At 36.6% G+C, this 26,765-nt stretch overlaps 1 protein-coding gene across 4 annotated transcripts in view; it reads left to right on the top strand.

Moving 5' to 3' along the window:
• Positions 1-3,425: 3,425 nt before the first annotated feature.
• LOC137006925 (peroxidasin) overlaps positions 3,426-26,765 on the top strand; it is a 100,563-nt gene continuing 77,223 nt past the window's right edge. For 2 of the 4 annotated variants that reach the window (XM_067368082.1, XM_067368081.1), the window contains exons 1-3: positions 3,426-3,745; positions 24,745-24,816; positions 24,996-25,067. In XM_067368082.1, coding sequence (XP_067224183.1) covers positions 3,561-3,745; positions 24,745-24,816; positions 24,996-25,067 — 329 coding nt within the window. In that variant the 5' untranslated portion in view covers positions 3,426-3,560. The remainder of the gene's footprint in view (positions 3,746-24,744; positions 24,817-24,995; positions 25,068-26,765) is intronic. The other 2 variants (XM_067368083.1, XM_067368080.1) reach the window with 1 other exon arrangement.

The following is a 26,765-nucleotide window of genomic DNA, read 5'->3' as shown; positions in this document are numbered from 1 at the left end:
GTTCCTGTTACTGCTTTAACATGGAAAACGCTTTGATTATCTGTGGCTTCGTCATCAGTGTAACGGCAATAGCGGCTCTAACATCGCGTCTTCATTTGGTCAACTCTTGAAATAACAGTAGCCGGAGTGAAACTGTCTCAGCAATATTTGACCAAACCATGTGTATAAAAAAAGAGATGCAATCTATGTGGTGGGTATATGCAATTTCATGTTTGTAAACAGTGGAAGCTACAGAATCTTTTTACTATATGTAAATGATTGATTTTTTATACAAATCTTTTAATACAAATGTTTTAAAGGGAAGTGGACATTGTGTTTGGAGACGGACGATGCTCTGTGAGTTTCATTGTGTTGCCGTACGGTGCTGCGCAGGGACACCTCCGCTTCCACGCCTGGACCACGTTTGTACAGTACGGAGTCTAACGCAGAAGGAATTATACAGAGTATAGACAATGAACACGGGACCTACAGGGTTTTCGCCCCCACTTTTGTGCCAGAAGACTATTTGCACTTATCCCATCTTCGGACGATGTGCAATCTCCAGGTGTCTGTTCGGCACGATGACAGACGTTCAGCGGTTTGAGGAGAGATTACAGGGATTGAAATATTAACGAGGACAATATCTTTACAAGGAATATTGTGCATTTTTAAGTAACGATGCTAGTTCGTTGAGTATGTTCTATATAATGCGAAATAATCCCCAGCAGCACTTTATGTCTTATCACTGTACAAAATCATAAAAGAGTATAGTCGAGAAGAAGAAGAAGATCTCCCAGAGTCATCAGTAGAGTTTGAGGGTGTTGCCCCTCATTTCCATTGTACTATTAGCTGTAGCAACCTTGTTAATACCTTATTGAGAGCTAAAGGTGCTTGTACTTCACTGGATCTCATCCATTGTACAAATCGGTCCGTTTTTAGGGCTCCATCGTTCATGCACAGCATCACATCTGCAGCTTTTTGCCAATATAGTAATGCTTTCAATAGAGAAATAGCTAGTATGGGTTTTGAATCAATTATCGTCATCGGTACAATGGAAATGGGAATGTAAGCACAAACATGCTGCTCATTTACTGTTGCTGCATAATATTGCATTGTTTTTTTTTAAAGGATATATGTGACTCATTACCCAAGGTACAACAAAAGAAGTCACGTTTTAGAATGCGATTTTTCATATGAATTATTGTGAATTCATGAGTTTATTTATCCAGAATTCTTCATTTCAAGGTTGATTTGTTTAATCATCGATGAAGACGGGATTTTGTATAAACTATCGTGCTCTCTGTGGAACTGGAGTTTGATTTATTTTTGTACGATACAGCATGAACTTGTTGACATTTTAATTTTACTATAAATGTGTGAGATCACAAGTTGCGGTGATTTTTTTCATTTTTAAATGGTGGAAATTTGTACAATATTTGTCATGCTGGATGTTGACACATCGTACTCTGAATAAAGAAAATGGTGTTGCCACAGACCTGAGTAGACTATGATTTGTTGGAGAAGAAGAAACGCTTAAGATGTTTCATGCAAATGCATGCGATTTCATCAAATAAAGATCTTTTTTATGACTTTGTTATGAGTTATTTTAAACAGCCATGTACCAATAAAAGAGTACCAGTAAGGCAAACTAAATCTTTTTTAAAGGGGTCATGAATTGAGAAATCTTTTGATATATAGGAGTTCATCGTACTGTAAGAATATCCTGTAAGTTTCAGAACTGAAATCTTCCTTGTTAGTCCAATAAAAGCTTTTATTGACTCCAGACCCAGAGAACGACTGATCCTGGAATGTGTCTATAGATGGTGAAACTCCGCCTCCACAGAACAAATCAACGCCCACTTCATCATCACAGCGTTAGCCCCGCCCACTGGTGTGTTAGTGAGATGAGGAGGAGAGAAGAGCGATACAGGACTAAAATAACATTACCTTTCAAAGGATCCTAATGCAGGAATATGGTTATTTATTTTCATCAATGTGAATGTCTCAGTTGAGCTTTATTTATTTGTGTTCGGTTCATTTCACTGTGAATTCTTTGGTAAATCAATCGCATTTCGGCGCAGACTTTGCACCCCCGTTATACTCAACAAATCTCTTAGTTACATTGTGTTTGCACTATTAGTTACGATGAAAACATTAGTTAGTTTCAGTGACGAGATCACTGCTTTCATGAGCTCAACATGTCTGTGATTGACTACATGATCATCACTGCAACCTTTCATGCCACGATCTGAATATAATGCCATAGATCTAAATGTAATGCTATAATCAACACTTTTCACGATTAGTTAACCTTGAGAGCTGTAATAGTTAAAATGTGCTAAAAGTTTTTTAGAGAGTAATAATTAGTTATTTCACATTCAAAGATGTCAGCCAATCACAGCAGTGGGCGTTTACACTGAAGTATCACAGAGACACGCCCCTTAAAACAGAGCGCTCAAATCAGAGCAGGAAAAATGTATTTTATTTCTAAATTATGAGAGTTTTGATGTAAAAAGCATAATAACATTATAAGTGACCACACAATGTTTTATGTTTTACAGCAGCAATTATCCAGGACATGCTAAACCATAACTGATAGTGGGTGAAGTCAAGAGCATTGCATTATGGGATAGCAATAGTATTCCACACACTGTGCTCCATGCAAACACAATATTGATATCCCATGCACAAGAAGTATTGTACTGTTCTATTGTGAACAGACTCTTATTATGAAAAACGGAAATACTATTATGACTTTAAAAAAAAAAAAGGGGGGGGGGGGATTAAAACTTAAATATAATACATTATTATTCTTTTGTAGAATATTACAGAAGTAAAATATCAAAATTATTAAATTTTGAATTATATATTTTTATATTCACCAAAAAATGAGTACTTTTATTAGCCTAATTGATTTTGAATGTAGTTATTTATTTTGAGTACTACAGATCAGGGGTTTTCTATCTTCTAGGTGCCACGGACCCCCAGATATGATCATCTTCATGTAAGGGACCCCATCCTACAATTTAAAAGGCAGTTATATATTTTTAATTGTAAAGACCTAATTAATACTGTGGGAAAATTAACATTATAAATGTATCAATCGTGTCACTTTTCTTTCCCCTACTCTCTGTAGTACTGTACTGTAAAAAAAAAAATAATAATAAATAAAAAAAGTATAAAAATAAATATTATTTAAACAAATGTATTTATTTATTTCAATCAAATTTATTTAGTTTTATTTTATTTTATTTTTTAAAGTTTTTTTTTATTTTTTTATTTTTTACAGTAACATTTTTCATGGACTCAGCACATCCTAGATTAATGGTTGAATGTATTTTAGTGGATCCCAGCTCGCATACTCAGACTGTGTACTAAGTACGTACTATGTGCCGGTAACGCACGTCCTCTGGAGTGTGCAGTAGGCAAAAGTTTAGTAGGATGGGCTTTTGTGGTGAAGGATTGAGGCGGCTGTGATTGGTCTTTCATGCCGTCTGAGCACAGGGTCTGTAACACTGCCCTACTTCCCACTGGACCGCCGCTGGATTCCTGCACACTGCTCTCCGGCGCACTGGCTGGTCATGGCGCTGCGGACTGTCCGAAACTTACCCTGCTTCTTAAGTGTGCTCGGCGTGTTTCTCCTCAGCAGTGGCCCAAACCGGGTGTTCTCGTGTCCGAGCCGCTGTTTGTGTTTCCGTACCACTGTCAGATGTATGCATTTAAACCTGGAATCAGTGCCCGCTGTTCTTCCTCAGACCACAATCCTGTGAGTACACGGATTCTTCTTCTCTTTTCTCCGAGGGAAACAGAAACTACAGTTCTGTGTGCTTACATCTTAAAAGTTACAAATGACCGCAGTTGTCAGTAAAATATCATTGTTTGTGTTTTGCATTGAGCCCTGTGATGTTGCATACTGAGTACAGATGAGTTTGAGTGGCAGAGTTGTGATGTATGTTCCAGTCTTTGTTTGGCGGACGCAGCGGTGCTGTCTCAACTTTAACCCTGTCCCTACCCGGGCAGCATTTGGGCGTCATCTGCATAGACACTCAAATGCTGCTCGTACAGTATGTGACATTGGGCCTGTTTCAATACACACACGTGGGGGTTTAGCCTCTGCAAAACATTTGCAATTGCTTTTATCACTTAATTAGAAATGTCAGACATTTATACATTTATTTTAAAGTAGGCATGCTTTAAAAAATCAAAGTGTGTAAACAAAGCTCGGTAAAGAAATGACTTGCACTTCCATTTTTACAACACTGCAAGTGTGTCCTCTCGGGTAATAAGAAGTTCTGCACACTTAAACACCAGTGGACAAATGCAAATAACCCCAGCTGTGTTTATTGGGACAGGCTCATACAGATCCTAAAATTCTGTCTAGATAGGCAGCACACTAGGTTTGGAAACGCAGCCAGTCTGCACAGATGTGTGTGTAATACTGTGTTCTGCTCACACACTCCGGCACCGACACGGTTAACAAAACTTAGTGTTGACAGTGTTTGAACCCTTTGCATGTGTGTTTGTCATTATGTGTGAACTGCTGAAGATCGGTTAAAGTGAGTCATGATCACTGCGTGTGTTTGTGTGTGTACTTTTGATTTTAATTCATCAAAAACAACTGAGTTCATTTACTTTCACTTGTTATATTGAAGCGGACATGACACGGCTTTTTTTAATTATAATTATTATTTTAGTTAATAATGTTTTTTGCACAAAAAAGAGAAAAGAAACAAATATATATGTGGAAAAAGATTATTTTCAACCCTCATATGTCTGAAATGACATATAATAAAGTTCACTTCAGAATTCAAATTTCCTGATAATTTACTCTCCTCCAACATCTTGTTCATGTCTTTCTTTCTTCAGTGGAAAAGAAATGAAGGTGTTTGAGGAAAACATTCCAGGATTTTTCTCCATATAGTGGACTTCACTGGGGTTCAACAGGTTGAAGGTCCAAATGTCAGTTTCAGAGCAGCTTCAAAGAGCTCTACATGATCCCAGACGAGGAATAAGAGTCTTATCTAGAGAAACCATCGGCCATTTTATAAAAGAAATAAAATTTATATACTTTTATAACTACAAATGCTCATCTTGCACTGCTCTGTGATGCTCCACGCATGACGTAATCACGTTGGAAAGATCACGCGTGACGTAGGCGGAAGTACCGATCCAATGTTTACAAAGAGAACGTCAAAGACTAAATCAAACGGCCTTTACAGAAAAAGGTAAAACAACGATGTTGGATGATTTTGAGGCTGGAGGAGAAAATGAGATGGAGTTTTTCACCCTACGTCACGCGTGATCTTTCCAACATGATTACGTCATACGTCATGCTACCATAGGGGCAGCCACTGTTAGGATTGGCTAAGGTCATTGCATAGGAAACAGTATCAATGCTTTTGCACGTGAGTGTTTTGAAAACATTATTCATATAAAATCATGAAGGCCAAGTATGGTAACCCATACTCAGAGTTTGTCCCCTGCATTTAACCCATCCAAATTAGTGCACACACATTAGGAGTAGTGAGTAGTGAACACACACACACACGGAGCAGTGGGCAGCCATTTTGTTGTTGCGCCGGGGAGCGATTGGGGGTTCGATGTCTTCCTCTAGCGCACCTTTGTCATTTTCTGCCGGTATTGAGATTTGAACCCGCACCCTTCAGGTTTCCAGTCTTACTCTCTAACCATTAGGCCACGACTGCCTATGTATTGGCAAATGTGTTTGCCCGGTGTGACATCACAAATCCCTCAATATCCAAACAAGCTGCTTTTGGAGCTTGATTAAATAAAAGTTTTGTTTATAATGAGGAGGATGTTTTAAAAGGACCTCTTATATGTCAAACGATCAAGGTGAATTTGACCTTTAATGAGAGTTATACTTGTTTTATAGATGTAAACACACATTGGTGTATTATTAATCTGAATATTTAGTGGAAATCAGTGATGGTTCAGCTGTTTTGTAGGGTATTAAATTGCAAATAGGGGTATGAAAATAATGCAGTAGATTTGTATTAAATTATAAATCCAGAAGAAATGACAGCAAAGAATTTCTGAGGAAATTATTATTATTATTATTATTATTAAAAAAAATGTTAAAGTTTTTGAATTCAGTTGATTAGAAATGCTTTTTGATTATTACAATATAATTAAAGCATTAAAATGGATTCCAAAAAAAAGTAAAATTGAAAGCACATAATTTGGGAAAAAATAACACAGAATTGTATTATAAAGAAATAAAACAAATCGAATAGGGCCCTAAAATGTCAGATTTGTTAAACTTTTAATGAACAAAGTTTCTGATTTCAATTAATTATACGTACATTTTAATAACTAAAAAAATTGAATTTGTTAAATAAAGTGAATTTCATGGGGGCCTAACTGTGCTCTCTCCGTATATCACCTCTCATGGATTAAAGTGTTTGTGTGAGGCTTTGAAGTAATGCATGAGTAACAGCTTTGTGTTTCCTGACCGACTGATGGATGCATGAATGAATGGCTTTTTCAGCAGCTTCATTACTGACGTCTTTTATGTGGGTCACTGTGCTACAAGTGTAACGTCTGTGTCTCGATCTCAACAGGAACGGTGTTGATTAACTCGGGACTCACACTGTCACTCTGTGTATGAACCAAACTGCCTTTTCAAAACTCAGAGCTGGTGTCTTATAGACAGTCAGACAGAATCCCAAATCACTCCGAATTTGCAACGCATTCCTCGGCTGGTTTTAATAGTCCCATGTGACAGTTGTATGCATTTGTTTCCAGACCCACAATGCATCTGTGCAACTGCAAACAGACAGAGGACTGCATTCAGATTTGTGGCTGATTGCAAACGAGTGACATGAACTCGACAGGGGTGCGGAGTGCTCTCCATTAGTGTAACTCCACATCTGTCTGCAAGACGCCCATGGAGAAACTAGACTGAACATAATAAGCCTCTTGACTTCAACACTGCGCCAGCCGTCGCTGAAAACCTGAACCCACGGTGCTTTATAATGCTGCTGAGGTCTGTCATTGTGTCTGAGCAATAAGGAAGTGTGCCGTAAAGAGCATGTATGGCTCACTGGAAAAGCTTTAGGCACTTTTTGGACATAAAGAGGACCAATTAAGCCTTTTCACAAACTCTTGATGTTGTTTTTGTGCTCTGCTACTCTATTCTCCTCATATTCTCATTGTTGCAGCTCCTCTCTTGCCAGTCTGTCAGTAACGCTCTGTTTAGTTCCTGTCTCTATGAAGCCCCTCCTTCTGAAAAGCACAATGTGCTCTGATTGGTCGGCTGGAGCAGTGTGTTGTGATTGGTCATTAGGGAAATGTCCCGCCCCTTACCATAACCGCCAGTTTCAACACACTACTAACTAACTCAACCAGGCCCCGCCCCTTTATTCTGCACATGAATTATTTAAATGAGGAATATTGTGAAGAAACTCAAGATGGAGTTCAGAAACACTGACACTGATGTAGAGAAGATCTCTTCATGCTCAAACAGCAACATTACACACTAAAGACAGATGAAGATGAGAAAGAAGCATAATACTTTTTAATGATATAATGATGTTTCTACTCCTATTCACTGTTGAAATAAAACATTTAAATGGTAGCTTTAATAACTTGTTTTCATGATGGTTTTATTAAAACATTAAATATTGGAGAACAGGTTATGTAATTAATGAATATAGTGTATATATTTAGCTAAATGTTCCTCTCTAGATTCATTTTCTCTAGGTGACTGATGAGTTTATGGTCACTGAATGGTAAATGTTATGTTACTTGACAAATTGTTCTATAGCTATTTAATTGACGTCTTTCCACAGTTGAAACGATTACATGAGGCATGATTAATTTCAGTTAGTTTTGCTTTATCTTTTTACATTCCTTCTGATGTTCATTCATGTTGCGCCACATTAAAGAGTGTCAAAACGCCATTTACTGTTTGAATTATATAATTATCAGAATTTGAAACTGTCAAAAGTAACAAGGCGCAAAGCTTGCGATTATTGGATGCCAGATGCACTACACATAATATTTCATAAAGTTTTGTTCATGCATCAAATGAAAACCACATGGACTATAAAAGATCTCAGTTTATCCACATGAAGATCAATTAAAGGGGACCTATAATGCCCCTTTCTCAAGATGTAATATCAGTCTCTGGTGTCTCCAGAATGTGTGTGTGAAGTTTCAGCTCAAAATCCCCCACAGATCATTTATTATAGCTTGTCAAATTTGCCTCTATTTGGGTGTGAGCAAAAACACGCCGTTTTTGTGTGTGTCGCTTTAAATGAAAATGAGCTCCGCTTTCCAGAAGAGGGCGGAGCTTTAACAGCTCAACAACAACAAAGCTGGAGAATCTCACGCAGCCAAAATGAGGAAAGTGTTCAGCCTTACATTGTTCAAACCGGAGTCGACACTGATGGAGAGACTCAGGAAGAAGTTACAACTTTTAGACGTTTCTGAATGGTTAGTGGATAAATTGATGTAGTTGCTGTGGAGTTGATCAACTCATCCACTAGCATGTGCCGTCATGTTCATCTTTTGTGTTGAATTGACCCTCGTTTGTGAAGCAGTCCGGCGTAAAATGACGGCATGACAACAACACTCGACTACAACAACTCTTCCTCTTCTCTAAAGCAGCCCAACATGACCCCGCCCCCTTTGTTGAGTGTTCTCGGGGGTGGGGTTTATGTAAATTTTGAAATCTGATTCAATGATACACAGTTTGTTATGAGTTCAGCTTCTGAGAATGAGGAGCAATGTGACTGTTTAGTCTCAGTTTCCTGATGTTGATTTACAAAACAGCAATAAAGTAATTCAGTAATTTCATCGTCACAGCTTGATGGTTGAAATGGTTGTTGGCGCGTGAGTCTGCATTACAATTGCTGTCAGTCTTTGGCTTTCCAGTAAAGAGCCTCTCCCCCTTACCGTATATTATGTAATACAGACAAATGGGGCGGAAGTATTGGCATTCGGATCACAATGAATACGATCACATGGGCAGTAAACCGACAGCAATAGTAGCGTTTGTTGTACAGCCTGTTGTGCTGCCAGTAATGAATGTTTCTTGTAAGATGAAACATTATTTTATAATGACTTAGAAGGCACGCTTTTGTTTCACATGAGTTCACTATGACAGAATGTTCAGTATGTGCTTTTCCAGTGTCTAAATGAGCTTAACAACATCCTGCTCCAGTCTGGCACAGCTCAACATTGAATCTAAAGAACATCCCTGACTACTGCTGGATCACTTACTTTCCACCTGCAAAAAGAAGGATTCTGTCAAGCTTTACCTCTTTACCATGTGTGACAGTACTGCTCTAGTATTTTTAGATGATCAGATGATGAACAGTGAACTTCCTAGCTAACTTTTACTGCCGAAGTTTAGGAAGAAGATCTGCTGAACAAGAGATTGCTATAGATGAGCAGCTTTATTTTGTGACGAAATTTGAGATGTATAAATTGGGGAGCAGAATGCAGTTACCCTGCAGGAACTTTCCATATCTCTCAATTTATGGGTTTCTCCATAGTGTTTCTCCTGTTATATGGATTATGATTTTGGATTGTCCCAATAAAGCTGCATTTGGATCTTCAACCCAAGTCTCAAGCAGTCTGTAACTGTCTTACTTTAACTGTTACAAGGTCTCCTTGGGAAAAGTCTTACATATCTTAAATGATATAATAAAAGTCTTAATGACTATTTTAAGAGGTCTTATATTTAGTGAAGGAAAAACAGAAATCATGATAAGAAATTATTAAAGGGGTCATGAACTGCATTGTTTTGTTGATTTTTAGTGTTTCCTGGGGTGCACTCATACTGTTAGTATGCTTTTAAGATCAAATATCATCATAATTTAGAAATAAAAGACATTTTTCCTGCCCTGATTTTAGAACTCAGTGTAAACGCCCACTGCTGTTATTGGCTAACATCTTTACCATATGAAATAGCTAAGTATTGCTCTCTCGAAAACTTTTAGCATGTTTTTACTATTCTATACTAGTTCTCAAGGTTAACTATTCTTTAAAAAAATGTGTTGAAAAAGCATTACATTTAAATCTATGACATTATATTTAGATTGTGGCATGAAAGGTTGCAGTGATGATCATGTAGTCGATCACAGACATGTTGTTGAGCTCATGAAAGCAGTGATCTCGTCACTGAAACTCAGTTTCTGCACACTTACTAATGTTTTCATCATAACTAACAGTGCAAACACGATGTAACTAAGAGATTTGTTGAATAAAACAGGAGTTTTGGCCACTGATAAACTCACTCTGTTTGATTGACAACTCCTGCGATTGTAAAGGGAGCGTTCTTTGATCGCTTTCTTTATATAATTTAATCACTGTTTAAATAACAGATTATTTTCCTCCTACTAAGAGAAACAAGGTGAAGTTGAGTGTTCAGTCACTGGTTTGATTTACTGACACACAGACAAAGATCATGTGACTGTACATGAATCATTAATATCAGATCAGGCATTAGAATGAACACAGTTACTGACATGTTGTTGCATTACTGTCGAGTTCATATCGTAAAAGTCTGATAATGCCAAAATGCGATTGATTTACCAAAGAATCCACAGTGAAATGAACCGAACACAAATAAATAAAGCTCAACTGAGACATTCACATTGTTGCAAATAAATAATCATATTCCTGCATTAGGATCCTTTGAAAGGTGATGTTATTTTAGTCCTGTATCGCTCTTCTCTCCTCCTCATCTCACTAACACACCAGTGGGCGGGGCTAACGCTGTGATGATGAAGTGGGCGTTGATTTCTCCTGTGGAGGCGGAGTTTCACCATCTATAGACACATTCCAGGATCAGTCGATCTCTGGGTCTGGAGTCAATAAAAGCTTTTATTGGACTAACAAGGAAGATTTCAGTTCTGAAACTTACAGGATATTCTTATAGTAAGATGAACTCTTATATATCAAAAGATTTCTCAATTCATGACCCCTTTAAACTTCAGAAGGCTATGAATGAATTAAACAAATGTGAGTGCTGCACATTCAAAGTCAAAACGTGGTTTTAAACATGGTTGCAAAGTAAAAAATAAATAAATAAATAAATAAATAAAAAGGTATTACAGGCTCACTGTTTCATAGCAGTTCACAATCAAGAAATACCGTGCAATTATGTTGATTTTTATGACAATGTTTGCTTTGGTGTTTATTTTGTTATTGTTGTAGATAGTTGCAAAAGTGCATATTTTATCTCCTTCATCTTTTTTAACCCTCTGGAGTCTGAGGCTGATTTGGGGCCTGGAGAACTTTTGACATGCCCTGACATTTGTGCTTTTTTCAGTTGTTCATAAACATATTAATGGAAAAAGTGTCATTACACTGTATTCAGCACAAACTAGGCTACAATAATATGTGAGGAACATGTATGTACATGTTTGTGTTTTTGAAGGAATGACATTTATGCGTGGTTGTTGAAAAAACAAAAAACTTAAGTCACTGAAATAAGGCCAAAAAAAGTATAATAAATCTGTGTTCATAAGACTTTAGGGTATTGGAGGTTGTAGACTAGAGTTTTTGCTTCAAAATTATGTAAAAATTATGCTGCCTACTCCTTCATATTTAACAATATATTGATTTAGTTTTTGTAAGACACTTTTTGCCAAGAAACACAGTATGCAAGGAGGCGTGAATCACCACTGAAAATGGGCCATTCTCACCTGAGAAGACAAAAGAATTGGATAGTAATGAGCTGAAATGACTTGCATATTAATGAGGCATTTCAGTCAGGTAGGCTGTGAAAAAAAACCTTCTGTGATGTCTCAAGCTCATTATGATATATGAAACATACAGAAAAATATTATTACAATATAAAGTAATGGTTTTATATTATACTTTAAAATATAATGTATTTCTGTGATGCAAAGAGTCTGAATATAGGCTTTTAGTTTAAAAGCATGCACATTTGGAGAAATATTGGATTCTCATATGCTTATGTCAATTTTCTATACAGAGGAGTTATTTTTATTTAATATTCACTGTCATTACTATGAGCGCTGGTGTTTTCAATTCATCCTTGAAGTCGGAGGGCGCTCTGTGCATTTTAGTCCACAAATTCATCTAAAAGAAGAAGAGGCTATTCCATGAATGGAGTTTCCAATACATACAGCAGCAGGAGGGCGCTAAAGAAACAAAAACTCATCTAAACTTCATCTGTAGAAGACAAGTAAACAGGAAGTAACTGCATGTCTTCTAGAGATCGCTAACCATGACTTTTACATCCAGATAAACACTTTTCAAGACAATAAATACACGATTGAGATAATAAATGCATGTATTGACTGAATTAGCGTCTGAATAGCGCTGGCTCCGTGGGCGTGGCCGCATTAGCAGATAATGAGCTGAATCACGGATTTCTGACATGGCTCTCTTTTCATACAGATTACATAAACAAAGAAGGTTTGTTTTCGATTTGACTTACATGATTTAAAACCTGACATCTTAACGTTTTTTTAGACATAAGTGTAATTTTTTTGTCATTAGTATTCACTAAGTTACAGTTCATTTTCTGAGAACTATCAGATTGGAGTTCGTTCAGAGGGAGAGGAGAAATCACGCATCATGTTAGTTTTCTTTATTTTACAAAAAGCACAAAATTCTGTTTTTACTCTGAGTGTACACAAATGAAAGAAGATATTCCACAGATTAAAATGGTGTATAACTCTTAATTGTATGTGCAACATTGACGGAGTATTTTGAGTCTCTTTCACACTGATAAGAAAAAAACCACGGTGGTATCGCCGGCGATACCGTCAGACCTCAGAGTGTTAATGAGCAGAAGAAGTAAAGTGTAAACATTTCAAAATAAGAGTCTCAGTGTATTTTAGGCTTGTTTGTGATTAAAAGTATGGTATTATGTATACATTTGTCAACAAACTCTTTTAGTTTCTCTCTGAACCGGCTCGACACATTATTTAACATTAATTTTCATTTTATAGATTTGACTAGTTTTGGCACTTATCATCTCTCTTTAAACACATTATTATTTCAGCAAAATCCAGTATCGATCGACCTCTAATTTGTTTGTAATGATATATTAGGAGCAATTTCAATACACATGTATGTTCTCATTCTTGAGCAATTTAAACTTGAAGCTACCCAGTTTAATATGTGCCTTAGCCTGGATAATCAAGTAAAAGTATTTGTGGATTTTTTTTTTTTTTTAATAGGTTCTGCATGAACATACCATTGTGCATGCTTAAAAAGGTCTTAAAGATAGCATGTGTTAAACATTTCAAGAATGTAACAATAATGTGCTCATGAAATGGCTCACCTGGATTCAAAGATTGTGCTGTTGTATATTTTCATAATAATATACGCCTAGAATCAGGTAACCATTAACCAAAGATAAGCTGTTCTGTTGGACAGGATATGAAATGAAAGAAAAATGAGGCATGTATATTCACAGATACCTGTGGAAGCATCAAAAGCAAAATAGACAACTGTTGAGCTCTTTTAAGACAGCATGTATGTATTCTTACAATCACAAATCCTGCTTTAGTCAGAGCAGGTATTAACAAAAGTGTCACCAGAATCCAAAATTTACTCAATATAATCTCCTAAAAATATATCTGATATTTCGCATGGCTTGTGAACAGGTAGAAGTTGAGTTCTTTGAAAACACAACATCTTCAGATAGCTTGCTAAAGTTTTGACACAATATCCTTATTTTTACCAAGTTTATTCTACATTAGATCTGCTTGGCTGCATATTTAAAAGAAGATTAACAATTTGAAGAATGTCATAGTAAAATAATAGTAGCAGACACATAATTTATCAACAAAATGACCAGCCCTTGTCCTTCCTCTTGCAGAGTCGTTGGCCGTCATTTGGTTTTCTCAGAGAGGATCTGTCGAGTCCCAGAGAGTTAGTAAGGAAGAGGGAAGCGGCGTTGTGTGGAATTTGCTGCAGTCAGGCATTCATTCTCAGTGGCATTGTGGAATGCAAAGCCTGTAAAATCCCTAAAGCTTTGCTAATTTGCACAGAGGAGATATGGACCCAGATAGTTAATAAGAGAACCCTCCTGGCGCTCTCTTCCTGTGCCAGTGCTGCGGGAGAGTTTGCCACACTGCTCCAGCATTGAAAGGCTGAGACCGGGGCCTAATGTGGAGACCGAGTGAGAGCGAGCACGTTATAATGCAGGGCGAGAGAACGAAAATTAGCTCTAGAACATAAATTAAGATCTCAAGATCTCTCTCGTTTGGCTAAAGAGATCCATTCGGTGATCCATTGATTCCCTAGATGATTCTTGGCAGTCCATCTGAAGCTTTTGTTTGAAAGCACTTATTTGATTTACTGCACTCAATGTTTTGTACATGACAAACACATGTACACTGTGTCTGGCCAGCTGTTCTTTTAACACTATAAAGCCTGTATCATGTTTGATACTCACATTTTATAGACATGATCAGAACTTTCTTGAAAACCTGTCACACACAATATCTTGAATATCATCTTATTAGACATATTATTGGCAGATATAGAGTGATGACTGATATTTATATGCATTTTATGTTATTATCTGCTATACTGTTATAAAGATCTAATTGATTTACATTATAAGTTATGATATCATCTTAATTTTTGGCCATATAAATTTCTATGGCTGCCCCTTAATAGTTGACTAATTTTATTAGTTGCTTAGTCGCAAGGGAAAAAAACGCCACAGGAAGTGGTGAAGTCACGCAGGACGTCCAAGCGCTCGCCTATCATTCATCAGCCTCAAATCTGGTTTATCATCTGAAACATGTAAGTATGAGCAGCTTTACATGGCCGCTCGCTCTAATGTTAGAGAAATGTGGGCTCTTCAAGTGTTTGTGTGGAGTGTGAAAAAGCTGAATAGTAGAGCACTTACTGCATGACAGCTAACATGGAGGCGCCGGCGCGATCACTTGCACTTCAAATACTCCTTCAGTTTTGGTCATACAGATTATAGTAATACATCTTTTGAATCTGTGAAGAGTCTACTTTTATTTGCGTGCACTTACAATAACAACAAAACGTCTATAGAAAGTGAAATGTCTACTTTTAAACGAACCAATATAAATGGAAAACAAATATTCTCAGGTTATGTAATCTGTATGAAATCGATATAGATGCATCCACTACTGCAGAGATGACGAGTCAGCGTCGTCAGCTTCATCACTGCAGCCCAAAATACAGAAAACACTAGTTTATCAATGAATTATTAAAATCTTAAAGCAGTGCCCTTGCTGTTTTTCCTCGACGCATTCATAATCATGACTTCTGCTGGTGCGCTGTGGCAAGCTTTATGTGTGCGCTTGAACACTGATTAAAGGCTCTTTATTATGATATATATGGTTTATTAAACGTGCGATTAGTCGACTACTGCTTAAAATGAACGACTGCTAGTCAACCAGAAAAAATCTTTAGTAGAGGGCAGCCCTATGAATATCAATATATCAGTATCAATATATCTGCACCAGATTGCATATTTTTGCTCAGTTTGTGATTCTGAATAAAATTGAGCTTGAGTTTGAGCTCCATATTCTCACCATGTCAGACTATACGAGCCATAAATGTATCGAATATGAAAACACATATGCAGACTTTTTTTAAAAGATTTTATCTAAAGGTTCAATAAAATGTTTCATTTCGGACTGTTATTTAATATGTGAGGCGTTACAGTGTTGAGCAGGATCAGTGTTGATTGCTGTCTGTGTGTCAGATTGTGCTATCGCGTCGCTCTTGCTCTTTATCGTACATAGTGTGGAGTTTCCTCTGTGATCTCATTAGGTTGGACGTGAGCCTACAAGGACCAAGACCACATCCTGTTTTCTGTTGACATGCATTCTCCTGCTATCAGCTCACATTTCTATTCTTCCATACAGTGTCAGCTCAGAGACACAGCGACTACTCGCCGATACCACAATATCAGATTTTTTTCTTTTGTAAGCAAAAAACAGAAACTTTTAGAATTGTTTATTCCTTTTTTCTCCATAATGACAATCATATATTCACACTGCTTTTTCATATTTCCAGTTGCAAAGGGTTTGCATGAGCAAGTACTACTAAAGCTAAAGTATAGTGTTGTTGTAAAATAAATATGTGCAAATCGAAATTTTTGCAAAGCTTAAACAAAGAAAGAAGAAAACAATCAAATGGGCGGAAAAAAAACAATGAAAAATGGAATTGTTTATAAATCTGTTGTCAACAAAAGAAGCTTTAAGGTCTTCCTGTGGGTTTACACCAAAACAAAAACTCTATGGTTTAACAGTTGAAAGCAAAAAAAAAAAAAGTTTTTTTTTATATATAAAAAAAAATATATATATATATATATTTGCTTTCAACTGTTAAACCATAGAGTTTATGATTGATGATGATAATAAATAATAATAATAATAATAATAATTCATCTTGATATATTAGTATACCATACAATACCTATACCATAACTATTAGTATTGTAATTTTACTGTTATTCTGTCAAATAAAATACAATAAAATATTTTATTTAGTTAAATATTATTATTATTACTAAATATAATTTTTGTAGAACAGTAGTATTACAATTTCAATATAATAGGATTATAATTGGATTATAGATTATAGAATATAATAGGAATGTATTATAATTTAATATTTAATATTCAAAAATCATCTCCTGATGAGTGTTTAATGCTTGTGCTCATCGGAGGACTGCAGATCTGAGCAGACTGTAGGCTTTGTTATAGGTATGTTGTATTATGAACCATATCATCCATCTTGGCCTCTTTCTGAACACATATCGCATGTGTTGTGTACTTTTGATTGTGAAAATCACTGCTGCCAAACAGCACTGTTAATCAGTCCAAGCTGTATTAGATGAGTTAAGCACTCAAACATGTGGCCAAGATAGCTGAACTCAGGCCCATGAGACAGTGAGTCACAACCGTTTTGATACCGTTACAATCTGTGAACAGTCTGTTTGGCCTTTTTGTTCTCCAGCTGACAATGAACATTACTCATTATGTAATAATTAGCGAGGTTTGACTTTAGTACAGTTGTGCCATCAACAACAAGCAGCATTGTTGGATTTAAGAGATTGCTGAGCGCTTTCCTCCCAGTTTTGGTTGTGTTTTTACATTGTTTTATTAAACGGTCTTGTGAACTAAACTTAGATGTTCCCTGCTGAGAGGAAGTCTGACCTGCTTTGCTTTGTCTGTTGAATAACTCTGTGTTCCCCAGTTCACTCTCCGATAAGCCACTAGGCAGCTTTGATAACATCATGGGTTTTGTCTGTGAAAAAGACAATACACTGTTACAGTGCCTTCAGATGTGCTGAAAATAATGGCTGTTCCATGTGGGTGATATTTTTGGATATCACACAAGAACAAATAATATAAGCATGCTTTTTCCCACCTAATGCAACTCTAAACACAAACCATTATGTTAACATGGTTTTTAACTGATTTTTTCTTAACAAAACCTGCATACTGCTTGTGTGGATGCAGTCAGTTTTGACCGCAAAAGATGAGGTATGTTTGATTGGATGTTATTATGGCATTTTGCCTGCTAGAAATACATGCTCGGTTTTAATATTATTTTAAGGAAGCATAGAATGATATGAATGGCAAAACTCATTTTGTTCCTGTACTCCCTCATGTCACCTCACATACTCCTGTTTGGGAACCAGTTCTAGTGGACTCTAAAGTTGTGTCCTAAATGACATACCATACCATATGAATTTCATAAGGTTATTTATTTTGTCATCCAACATCTGAGTCTAATAGCCCCTCTAGCCGTGACAGTTTTAAGTGCATCAAGTGTTCAACAAACCATCCACACTTTGTTTTGTTTTTTTCTGTTAAGTGCATGAATGGAATTTTCAGTGTGAACACACAACTCACATTATTTGTACTACAAATTGGCACAGAACAGTGCATAAGTATGTGAATTAGGATGCACGTTTGGTTTGAAGTTTTCCTGTGACACTTGTTTTGTGTATTATTATATTGTATCTAAGTTCCCATTTCCTGTGTTTCATCCCGTGTTCGAGTTTGTTTCCTTGGTTTCCATTTATGTGTACACAGTTGCTCATTATCCCATGTATAGCCTATTGTTTAGTGCTTTGTCTGGTCTTGTTTCATATTTTGGATTATTTTTACATAAACTGCAGTAATATGGTGGTGAACAAGTGTTTCATAAAATAGCTGTTACTATATTGTGTATATTTGAATAATTGGAACACTGTATTGACCAATCAGAAGCCTCGAGGAGAATTCCAAAATGATCTTATAATAATGGATTTAATACCAACTTTATTATATGGCTATTCACAGAAAACATTTCCACACTGTGTATTGCATGGGTGTAACTGTGTCACTAATAAAGTTGAAAAAGTCAAAATCTAGTCTGACAACTAGTCAGTGTAAAGTGATCTCAGTGTATTTAGGCTGGTTGAGCCATTTCTGCCATACACTAATGTGTTTTTTATGCTTTTTATGCTATATGCTATTTTTTATGTTATAATTGCCTTGAAACATGTTGATGAAGGTGCTTTAAAGGCACATCTCAGAGAGAGAATTTGTCTCATTTAAAGCTACAAAATTAAGAACAAAATCTCAAGCTCACTAACAAACATCTCAGGTTACAACTATTACTATGGTTCCTTGAGAAGGGGAACGAGACACTGCATCTTGGTTGGACGCTATGGGGACGCCATCAGTGTATCCAACATCTAAAGCACATGTGAAAACACTCGGAAGTATAAGAGGGCGCCTGTAGTACACGTCATTAACTTCTTTGTCTCAAGGAGACGTGCAGGCAGACCCAGTGGCATGGCAATGAGATGCAGTGTCTTATTCCCCTTCTCAGGGAACCATGGTAACAGTCGTTCCCTTTCGAATTGGAATTCTACATTGCATCTTGGATGGATGCTATGGGGAACAAATACCCATTTCGCCGCTGCAGGGATGCCTGCCTCACTAGTTGAAAATATGCACACACTGGGCATAGCATACATTGACTCAACGGATTACTTAGCCGGAGTCAGAGCGTCCATCCAGGTCACACATGTACACAGACCGTCTAGTGGTAGCGTTCCCTAAGCCATTATCTTCCACAAAAATTAGAAGATCCCGGCCTCAGTTGAACCTTCCTACCTCCCCAGCTGGCTAAATGCCTCTCCGTGACCTGAAGACAAAAAAAGCTGATGATGCACTACGGGTGCCCTCTTATACTTTCAGGCTAATGACGTCACACACTCCCGCCAACCAGTCAGATCGGAGTGTTTTCACACGTGCTTCAGACACCGGATACGCTGATGGCGTCCCCATAGCATCCAAACAAGATGCAGTGTAGAGTTCCTGTTCGAAAAGGGAACTAGTTGGTTGTTGGATGACTAGTAAACCACACTGACCCATGTCTTTGTAAGGAATGGTGTTAAATAGTTGAGTATGTAGTGCAGTGCACTAGATGAGCTCAGTCTGTGTTTCCCGAGGCAGGATGGAGGTCTGCTGGAATCTGAGCAGCCGTGTCTGAGCACGTCCCTGTGAGGGGGCATCCCTCAACTTAAAGGCTGTCAGGCAAGGGCATTTGTCTTCTAGCATTTCAGAAGAACAGACGATTCAGAGTGAGGGAACATTTCGGAGTTGCAGGACTCCCAGGAAAATGCAAGCAAAAAAGCCTTGGCTTATAGTCCTGATGGCAGAAGAACATTCTCAAAAATCTCTTTCACTCACTTCATTTGGCAAAAGTGAGAAAACAGCAAAGATTTTTATCTGTAATTTAGTGGTTTATACTTTCCTTTGACAGTTAATCAGGGATGTTTCCTGTTCATGTCTGATAGAGGGCCAATTTACGATGTGTACATTGGAGGGAAAGTGTCTTGCTTAATCTGGGCCAAATATGTGACCAGAATCAACCTATGGATTGATTATATTATGCAGACTTTGATTATATTTGTCTCTGCATATTAAAGGGAAATTAAACCCTGTTTCAGCAGCAGTCAGTTCTTAGCACAGATTTGAAAAATATGCATACAAAAGTGGATGAGGCGAGCTGTGGAGAGGGAAGAGGAGAGACCGACAACAACAGCGTCTGTTTTAGTTCACGTTCTCTGTTAAGATCTCCGAAGATTTAGTTCAGGGTTTCATGACCTTTTAAGCTAATATGCAAAGTAAGAACAATAAATTGGCAAAAAACAAATACAATTCTTCAGAGAAAGAGGCATTTAGCCCATCTGGATAATGTATTTTTAACCAGAAAGATTTATAATAGTGTTCATTGGCGGGGGGAAATTGTTATGGTCATTTGCTGGTCATTTAAAACAAAATAAAATAAAATAACTCGTAATCAACTAATTTAAACTGATGAATGATCAACTAATTATTTTGTCCACATGCTTTTTCCTGCACTAAACTTGTAAGGTAAGAATAAGTTTACCAGAAGTTATATTACTGTATGTATTAACTGTAGGGTTTTACATCTCTAACATGCAAACCAGATGTTTTTACTTGTAGAATTTCTGAGGGTTTTCACCTCTATGTTTAATGTCTGGGGAAATCAAGTGAAAGTCAGTAGATCTCGGCTTGTAAATAAGATGTTTGATGTTTATCCAACAGGCTTCATCAGTTATCTGGTTGGTGAGGAATTCACAGCATTTAAATTTATGCACACTGTGACCTTACAAGACCTCTAATAGTTGGAATAACACACCTGCAGATGTGAAAGGAGTGAAGTATTTCGGGTAGAAGTAGCTGTTCCAGCACAATGTAGGTGTCCTCCTTCACTCTTTCTCTGGATTGTGTTTCTCACCAGTGTTAGTATAGTTGCACCAGAATATAAAGCAAGTTTTTAAATCTGAGCTAAATTCATATGTTGGTTTGACTCACTCAGAAAAGCTTTGGAGTTAACTTAATAAGAAACTCAAGACTGAAGGTTAATTCAGTGTTTACGTCACAACAGAAGGTGGACATGGAAAACTGTGAAGATTTTATGTGAATTATCTTGTTGTGGAAAGCTTTTCTTCAGACTTCAGTTTGTCTGCTTGTAGTTTTATTTTATTTCCAGATAACTTAAATATTAAATTCTGCCGTCATTTACTTACCCATGTCGTTTCAAACCCCAGTTTGTTTTTCTTCCACAGAACACAAAGGAAGATAAAGAGGTTTGGAACGACCGGGCATAAGTAAATGACAATATATGATGTTACATTATGAAATAAAACTTAAAATATTTCACTTTTCAGTGAGAAAACTGCCTTAATACTCTGTGTGAGCAACCCAAAGGCAACTGTGGCAAGAAAAAAAAGATTAAGCAGGATGAGGAAGAAATCTTGGGAGAAATGACATTCAGGATGGCTTAAATAGGGTGACTTTTGTACAAAAGTACAAAAAAATATATAAACTGTAATGGTCACTTGTTGATTAGTTATTAAATAAAGTAATGGCCTGATAGGTAGAGATTGTAAGTTTGGAGCCCAGCCTGAGATTACTGGAGCGATCCAAGCTGCGCTCAGGGAAATATCTTTCACTCGCTGGCTTATTATGATATGACTGATATTAGATACGGACCTGCAGAAAAGATGTTATATGTGGGGGATAATGGAGAATGTTGTGGTGGATCAGCTGGATCTGACCAGGACAGAAGCTTATGAGGTAAAGTCAAAGAAAATAGTGATATTGTTAGTCTTAGTCCCTAATTGTGGTCCATAAACTCTGTTATATCTTGAGAATAATAGCCGGGATTCCAGCAGAGCTAACAGTACAGCACAGCTGAGCATGTCTATGGAAAGGTAGCAGTATGGCTGGCTAGACGGAGAAGACTTAAGATGAGAGAGTGTATTCTGAATCTCAGGGGCCGTAAAGGAAAGGGATATATATCCTCTGGTGGATTTGGGAGAGGAAGAGATTAAATACATATTTTCAACCTCACTCATAACATGTCAATTTCATTCATATTTTTTCTCTCATTTGATCAAAAATACTGTAAATGCTGTAATATTGTGAAATATTATTAGAGTTTAAGATGAATTTCTATTTTAATATATGTGACCCGCTCTGGCAAAATGAGTCGGAAGTCGCAACGTTCTATTTTAAGATATGGGCCAATAATGTGGAAAAACAATGAAAAAAACGATTTTTTTAAGCTAATTCCAAAGAACAGACTTTCAAAAATCCAGATAATTGAGTAAAGGTATTTAAATGGCTATTAAATTTGAAATGGTTTTACTAAATTTGCTGGAAATGAACTTCTCAACTCCTCTCGTCGGCGCTCCCATTTGCGTGTCTCTCTTTAAAAGCCAATAAAATCCATATAGGTAGCACAAAAATTCTTTTTGCATACAAAACCAAAGACTTTAAACTTTCATATCAAGCCTCCAACATGCTTCTGTTGCGTTGTTTTCATCCTCTAATGAGTCTGAGTAATATGCGTTTACAACAAAAACAGCACAGCCGCTAACTGAATACAAGTATGTTTATTTCACGTGCTCATAACTTCATGAAACATACACATCAATATTTAAAGCAGATTCCCAAGATTAAAATGAATCCAAAATCAATATAGTATGTTGCGTTGATCACAAGATATTACTCACGGAATGATTTAACATACTTGGCTAAAAACATGTCTCTCATCTCTCCGGGATGCAGTGTGTATCCAATGTTCCCGGACCCATCCATGTTCGTTTTCCAATGTAGAATAACACAAAATAGATATCATTTTAAAGCTTAGAATCTCATCTTTTTAATGCACCATTTTTAAAAACTCGAGTGCAAAACGAGTGCTGAGAAGCAGCTGTAAACCGGAGTTTACCGCCCGTTGGCGCCATGTGGCTGTGGAAAAAATAAACAACAATTTTTCAAACTATTCTTTATGCTATCACCACGAAATTTGAACCAGATGCAGTTCACATATAGGAGAGTATCATCAAACAATAATTTTTTAACGATCTTATTGTGTTCCTGAGTCATTCCATGTCAAATAAAAGAAAGACAAATTATTTAAAAAATATATATTTTTTGTCTTTTATCAGCTGTTTCTCAGCAAGAAAATGTCCAAATGTAATGTAATTTATATTTTCTTAAAATTTAAAATGTTTTCTATCAAATGATACCTACCTTTTGACTCTAAAAAAACCTTCAGGTCTTAAAGTGTTAATTCAAATAAATACTTTAAAATAATTTGAGCTTCAGCCTGGTTTAATATCATTTATATATAAAAAATGTCTTTGGTCAAATTAAGCTGTAAAATAAATAGTTTATCCCTTTAAATGCAATGGATTTTGAAAGATATCAACAAAAAACGGGCAAAAAACTTTAAAAGCGATTTTCTCAGGTTTTCAATTGGAAAAAGAGGGCAGACGACCATAATTCAAATGGGTATATGTTTAAAACCATTCAGGGTATGACTTTGACTAGGATATCATTTTAAAGCTTATTGTCTTTTCTTTCCATTGATACCAAAATCCCAATTTTGAAATTTGGGTCACTGTGACTCATTTTGCTGGATCAGGTCACATATATTAAAACCTAATTTATTTCAGTGATCAAAGCTGAATTTTCAGCATCATTACTCCAGTCTTCAGTGTCACATGATCCTTCAGAAATCATTCTGTCTTTTTAATTTGCTACACTTTTGTGAATATATTCTTTTCTGTGTATCATTTATTTTCTTATTTATTATTGGTTTATTGGCATATTTTCTTAATGTTTGTATTGTGGCTTCCTGAAGGCCTGCAGTATATTAAAATTAGGGCTGCACGATATATCGCATGAGATTGTCACGCGCATTTCGTTAGTAAAGCCGGTTCCCTGATTACCGTTAAATCTCCATCACCTGCTTTCAAATGGAGCGGCATTTAATAGACAGAGCCGTAGATCACTGAAAATCCACGCAATATCGCGTTCATTATCGAAGGCGATTCATCTGCGATATGAACGCGATATTGCGTAGCTTTTCATTGAACTACGGCTCTGTCTATTAAATGCCGCTCCATTTGAAAGCAGGTGATGGAGATTTAACGGTAATCAGGGAACCGGCTTTATTGATGAATTGCGCGTGACAATCTCATGCGATATATCGTGCAGCCCTAATTAAAATGACAATTAATCTGTCGGATTTTATTCTCTGTACTATCAGAAGTCTTTGCAACCATAATGGGGTTTTATTGGGGGTCTGCATTTTATAATTAAAATAAATTAAACAATGATAAAGTGGCTTTAAATTGATACATTTCTGTCAAACACCCTGTTCCGTAACCATAGAGCATGACGCAATCGAACAATCTACAGTAGATACATCTTGAAATGTTTAGTGTAATAATTAACACCTCATTTTTAGGACATTAAAAGTATCAAGGCTTTAAATGTCCTTAATGTGCTCATATAACTTGGTAAACTGTGAAATTACATCCGGTGTCGAGGACATAGAGAGCTTCATGTCATAACAGTGTAAGCTAGTGCCACTGTCCCTTGTAATATCAGCTGAAAGACGCATGAGGAAGCAATGCATTAAAGGTCCTGGGACCGAGCCTTGTGGCACTCCATATGTCTTTCTGAGTTTTATGATGTATAATGACTAAGGTAGCACTAGAATTTGAATTTGTATTCAGAAACACAACAGCAGGTAAATATTTTCTGCTATTCTCTGTTGTTTCAGATAAATGATTGTCACTGTTATGTGATAGTCTAAAAAGTTGGATTTACTTAATACGTTACAAAGCGGTGTGCATAAAATACCATGGAAACTTGTGTAACATGCACTTCTTTTTTGATCTAAGAATGTTTATTTTTTTGTTTCCAGAGATTTGAGATTCAACAAAATCAAGGATTTACAGCCAGGCTCCTTTAGGCGATTGAAGAATCTCAATACACTGTAAGTATCAATGTTTTATAAAGTCTCTGTGATCACTGTTTTTATTATTGGCATTAACTTGCTTTTTTTTGGTTTCATGAAACACTAAACCGTTTGGGTCATGCACATTTGTTTGACACAGGTATTATGCATGACCATCTGTTTTAATGTCTAATACATGTATTTCCTCTTTCTTTAAGCCTTTTAAATAACAACCACATCAGAAGAATCCCAAGAGGAGCCTTTGAAGATTTGGAAAACCTAAAATATCTGTGAGCTTTTCTTTAATTCTGATTTGACTGCTTATGGAACCGTTTTGGTTATAGATTCTGTAGAAAGTATTGATAGAAAGTGTGGGAAGAGTGATGCTTTCTGCATAATAGTGTGCCAGAGTTGAAGCAGTAAAGTTATATTGACTTTAAGTACAGTTTATTTGAGAGCAAAGCTACTATATAACCACTGACTGAAGGCACATCATAGCGTTTAAATGTACATTATTGTTGGTGTTATATGATAAATCTTCTCTTTTTCCATTTCTGAACCGTGCTCACCACATTTATGAATGATGCACATAATTGTTTGATGTAGTAAAGAGTTGAGCTCATGGAATGAAGCTCTCACACTTATGGGGAACGTAATTGCCTGCGCTGTGAAATTATCTGTCTGACGGCCCTGACCCAAAACTGACGAGATCAGACGGAGATGGAATAATTGCTCTCTGTTTAGCCATGGCACAGTTCCTGTCTTTGTTCGCCACAGGGCAATTCGAGAATCTCTAACTTTAGTTGTGGTGAGAGCAGCCTGTGTTTATATTTAAATAGTCACTTGTTTGAAATGTTTCCCACCTGATTTTGCCGAGATAACATCTAAATATTACAGCAGGAGTAAAGTATGTGTAGGTGAATCTCACCAAACCTCTCAAGAAAATGCCAGGCTCATATTTCACCCCCAGAAATAAATTATATTTTGCTTATGAAAATGAACTTTGTTTTCAAAACCACCAAGATGAATCAGTTTGAATCAGCATTGGCATTATTTTTCAGTTGTCACATCCATCCCCACCCCTAAATCTTATTGCTGTAATGTGGGGAATGTTTTTTAAAACATGAATAATGTATACATCAAGGTAGTATTTTTTGTTCTGGCTTTAAATTCTGCTGATTTCACACAAAAATTACAGTAATGAGAATCACCATTAAGAACAGTGAAAATTACAATGGAAAAATGCTTTAAAATGCAAACAGACCTAATGGAGCTGAAATTGGCTTAATTTACTAAATGCAAATTAAAAAAAAAATGTTTTTCTTTTGATTTGGGGTGAAATATAACCTCGATATGTTGTGAGATTCACTGTACATTTGAGAAACTTTGTTTTTTGCATATTTTTTATTACAGCTATAAAAATTCTGCCAAAACAAGCAAAGAAGTAGCAATCTGTCAGTGTTTACATAACTAAAATCCCTTTTTTACTATTATGATACAAAAAGATTTGTGTAACTCAATACGTATGTGCCACTGGACTGTGTGAAGTCCAAAAAATCTCTACGAGAAGCAGAAAAATTGGAGCACAGTGTTATTCTGGTGCTGTGGTTTAAAAGCCACAACTCGTGTCAGTCCAGATAAACATACTGAGCATTAATCCATTCATTAACTCCACCTGGCCGGTGCAATCAGGACACAGTTCACACAGCCATGATGTCCAGCTGTGGAGTCGCTTCTAATTGTTCCCTTCTGGCTACTCAAGCTCCGTCCAGTGGTCCGGCTGGTCCTCCAGCCAAAGTGAACATTGTGTAACATTTGTAACAAGTGGAACATTGTGGAACAAAGTCTGAACAAGTGCAACATTTTAACACTGTAATTCTGGTACTGTTAGACATTGAACAGAGTTTTATATAAGAGCTCTTCAAAATATCCCTGTTTAATTCAGGGTTATTATAGTTAAAATTAAAGTAAAAAATATATAGACATAT

The sequence above is a fragment of the Chanodichthys erythropterus genome, chromosome 18 (assembly GCF_024489055.1).
Source record: "Chanodichthys erythropterus isolate Z2021 chromosome 18, ASM2448905v1, whole genome shotgun sequence".
In the NCBI taxonomy this organism is placed as follows: Eukaryota; Metazoa; Chordata; class Actinopteri; order Cypriniformes; family Xenocyprididae; genus Chanodichthys; species Chanodichthys erythropterus.
Note: the sequence above shows the minus strand (reverse complement) of the source record. Positions and strands in the feature narration are given on the sequence as shown.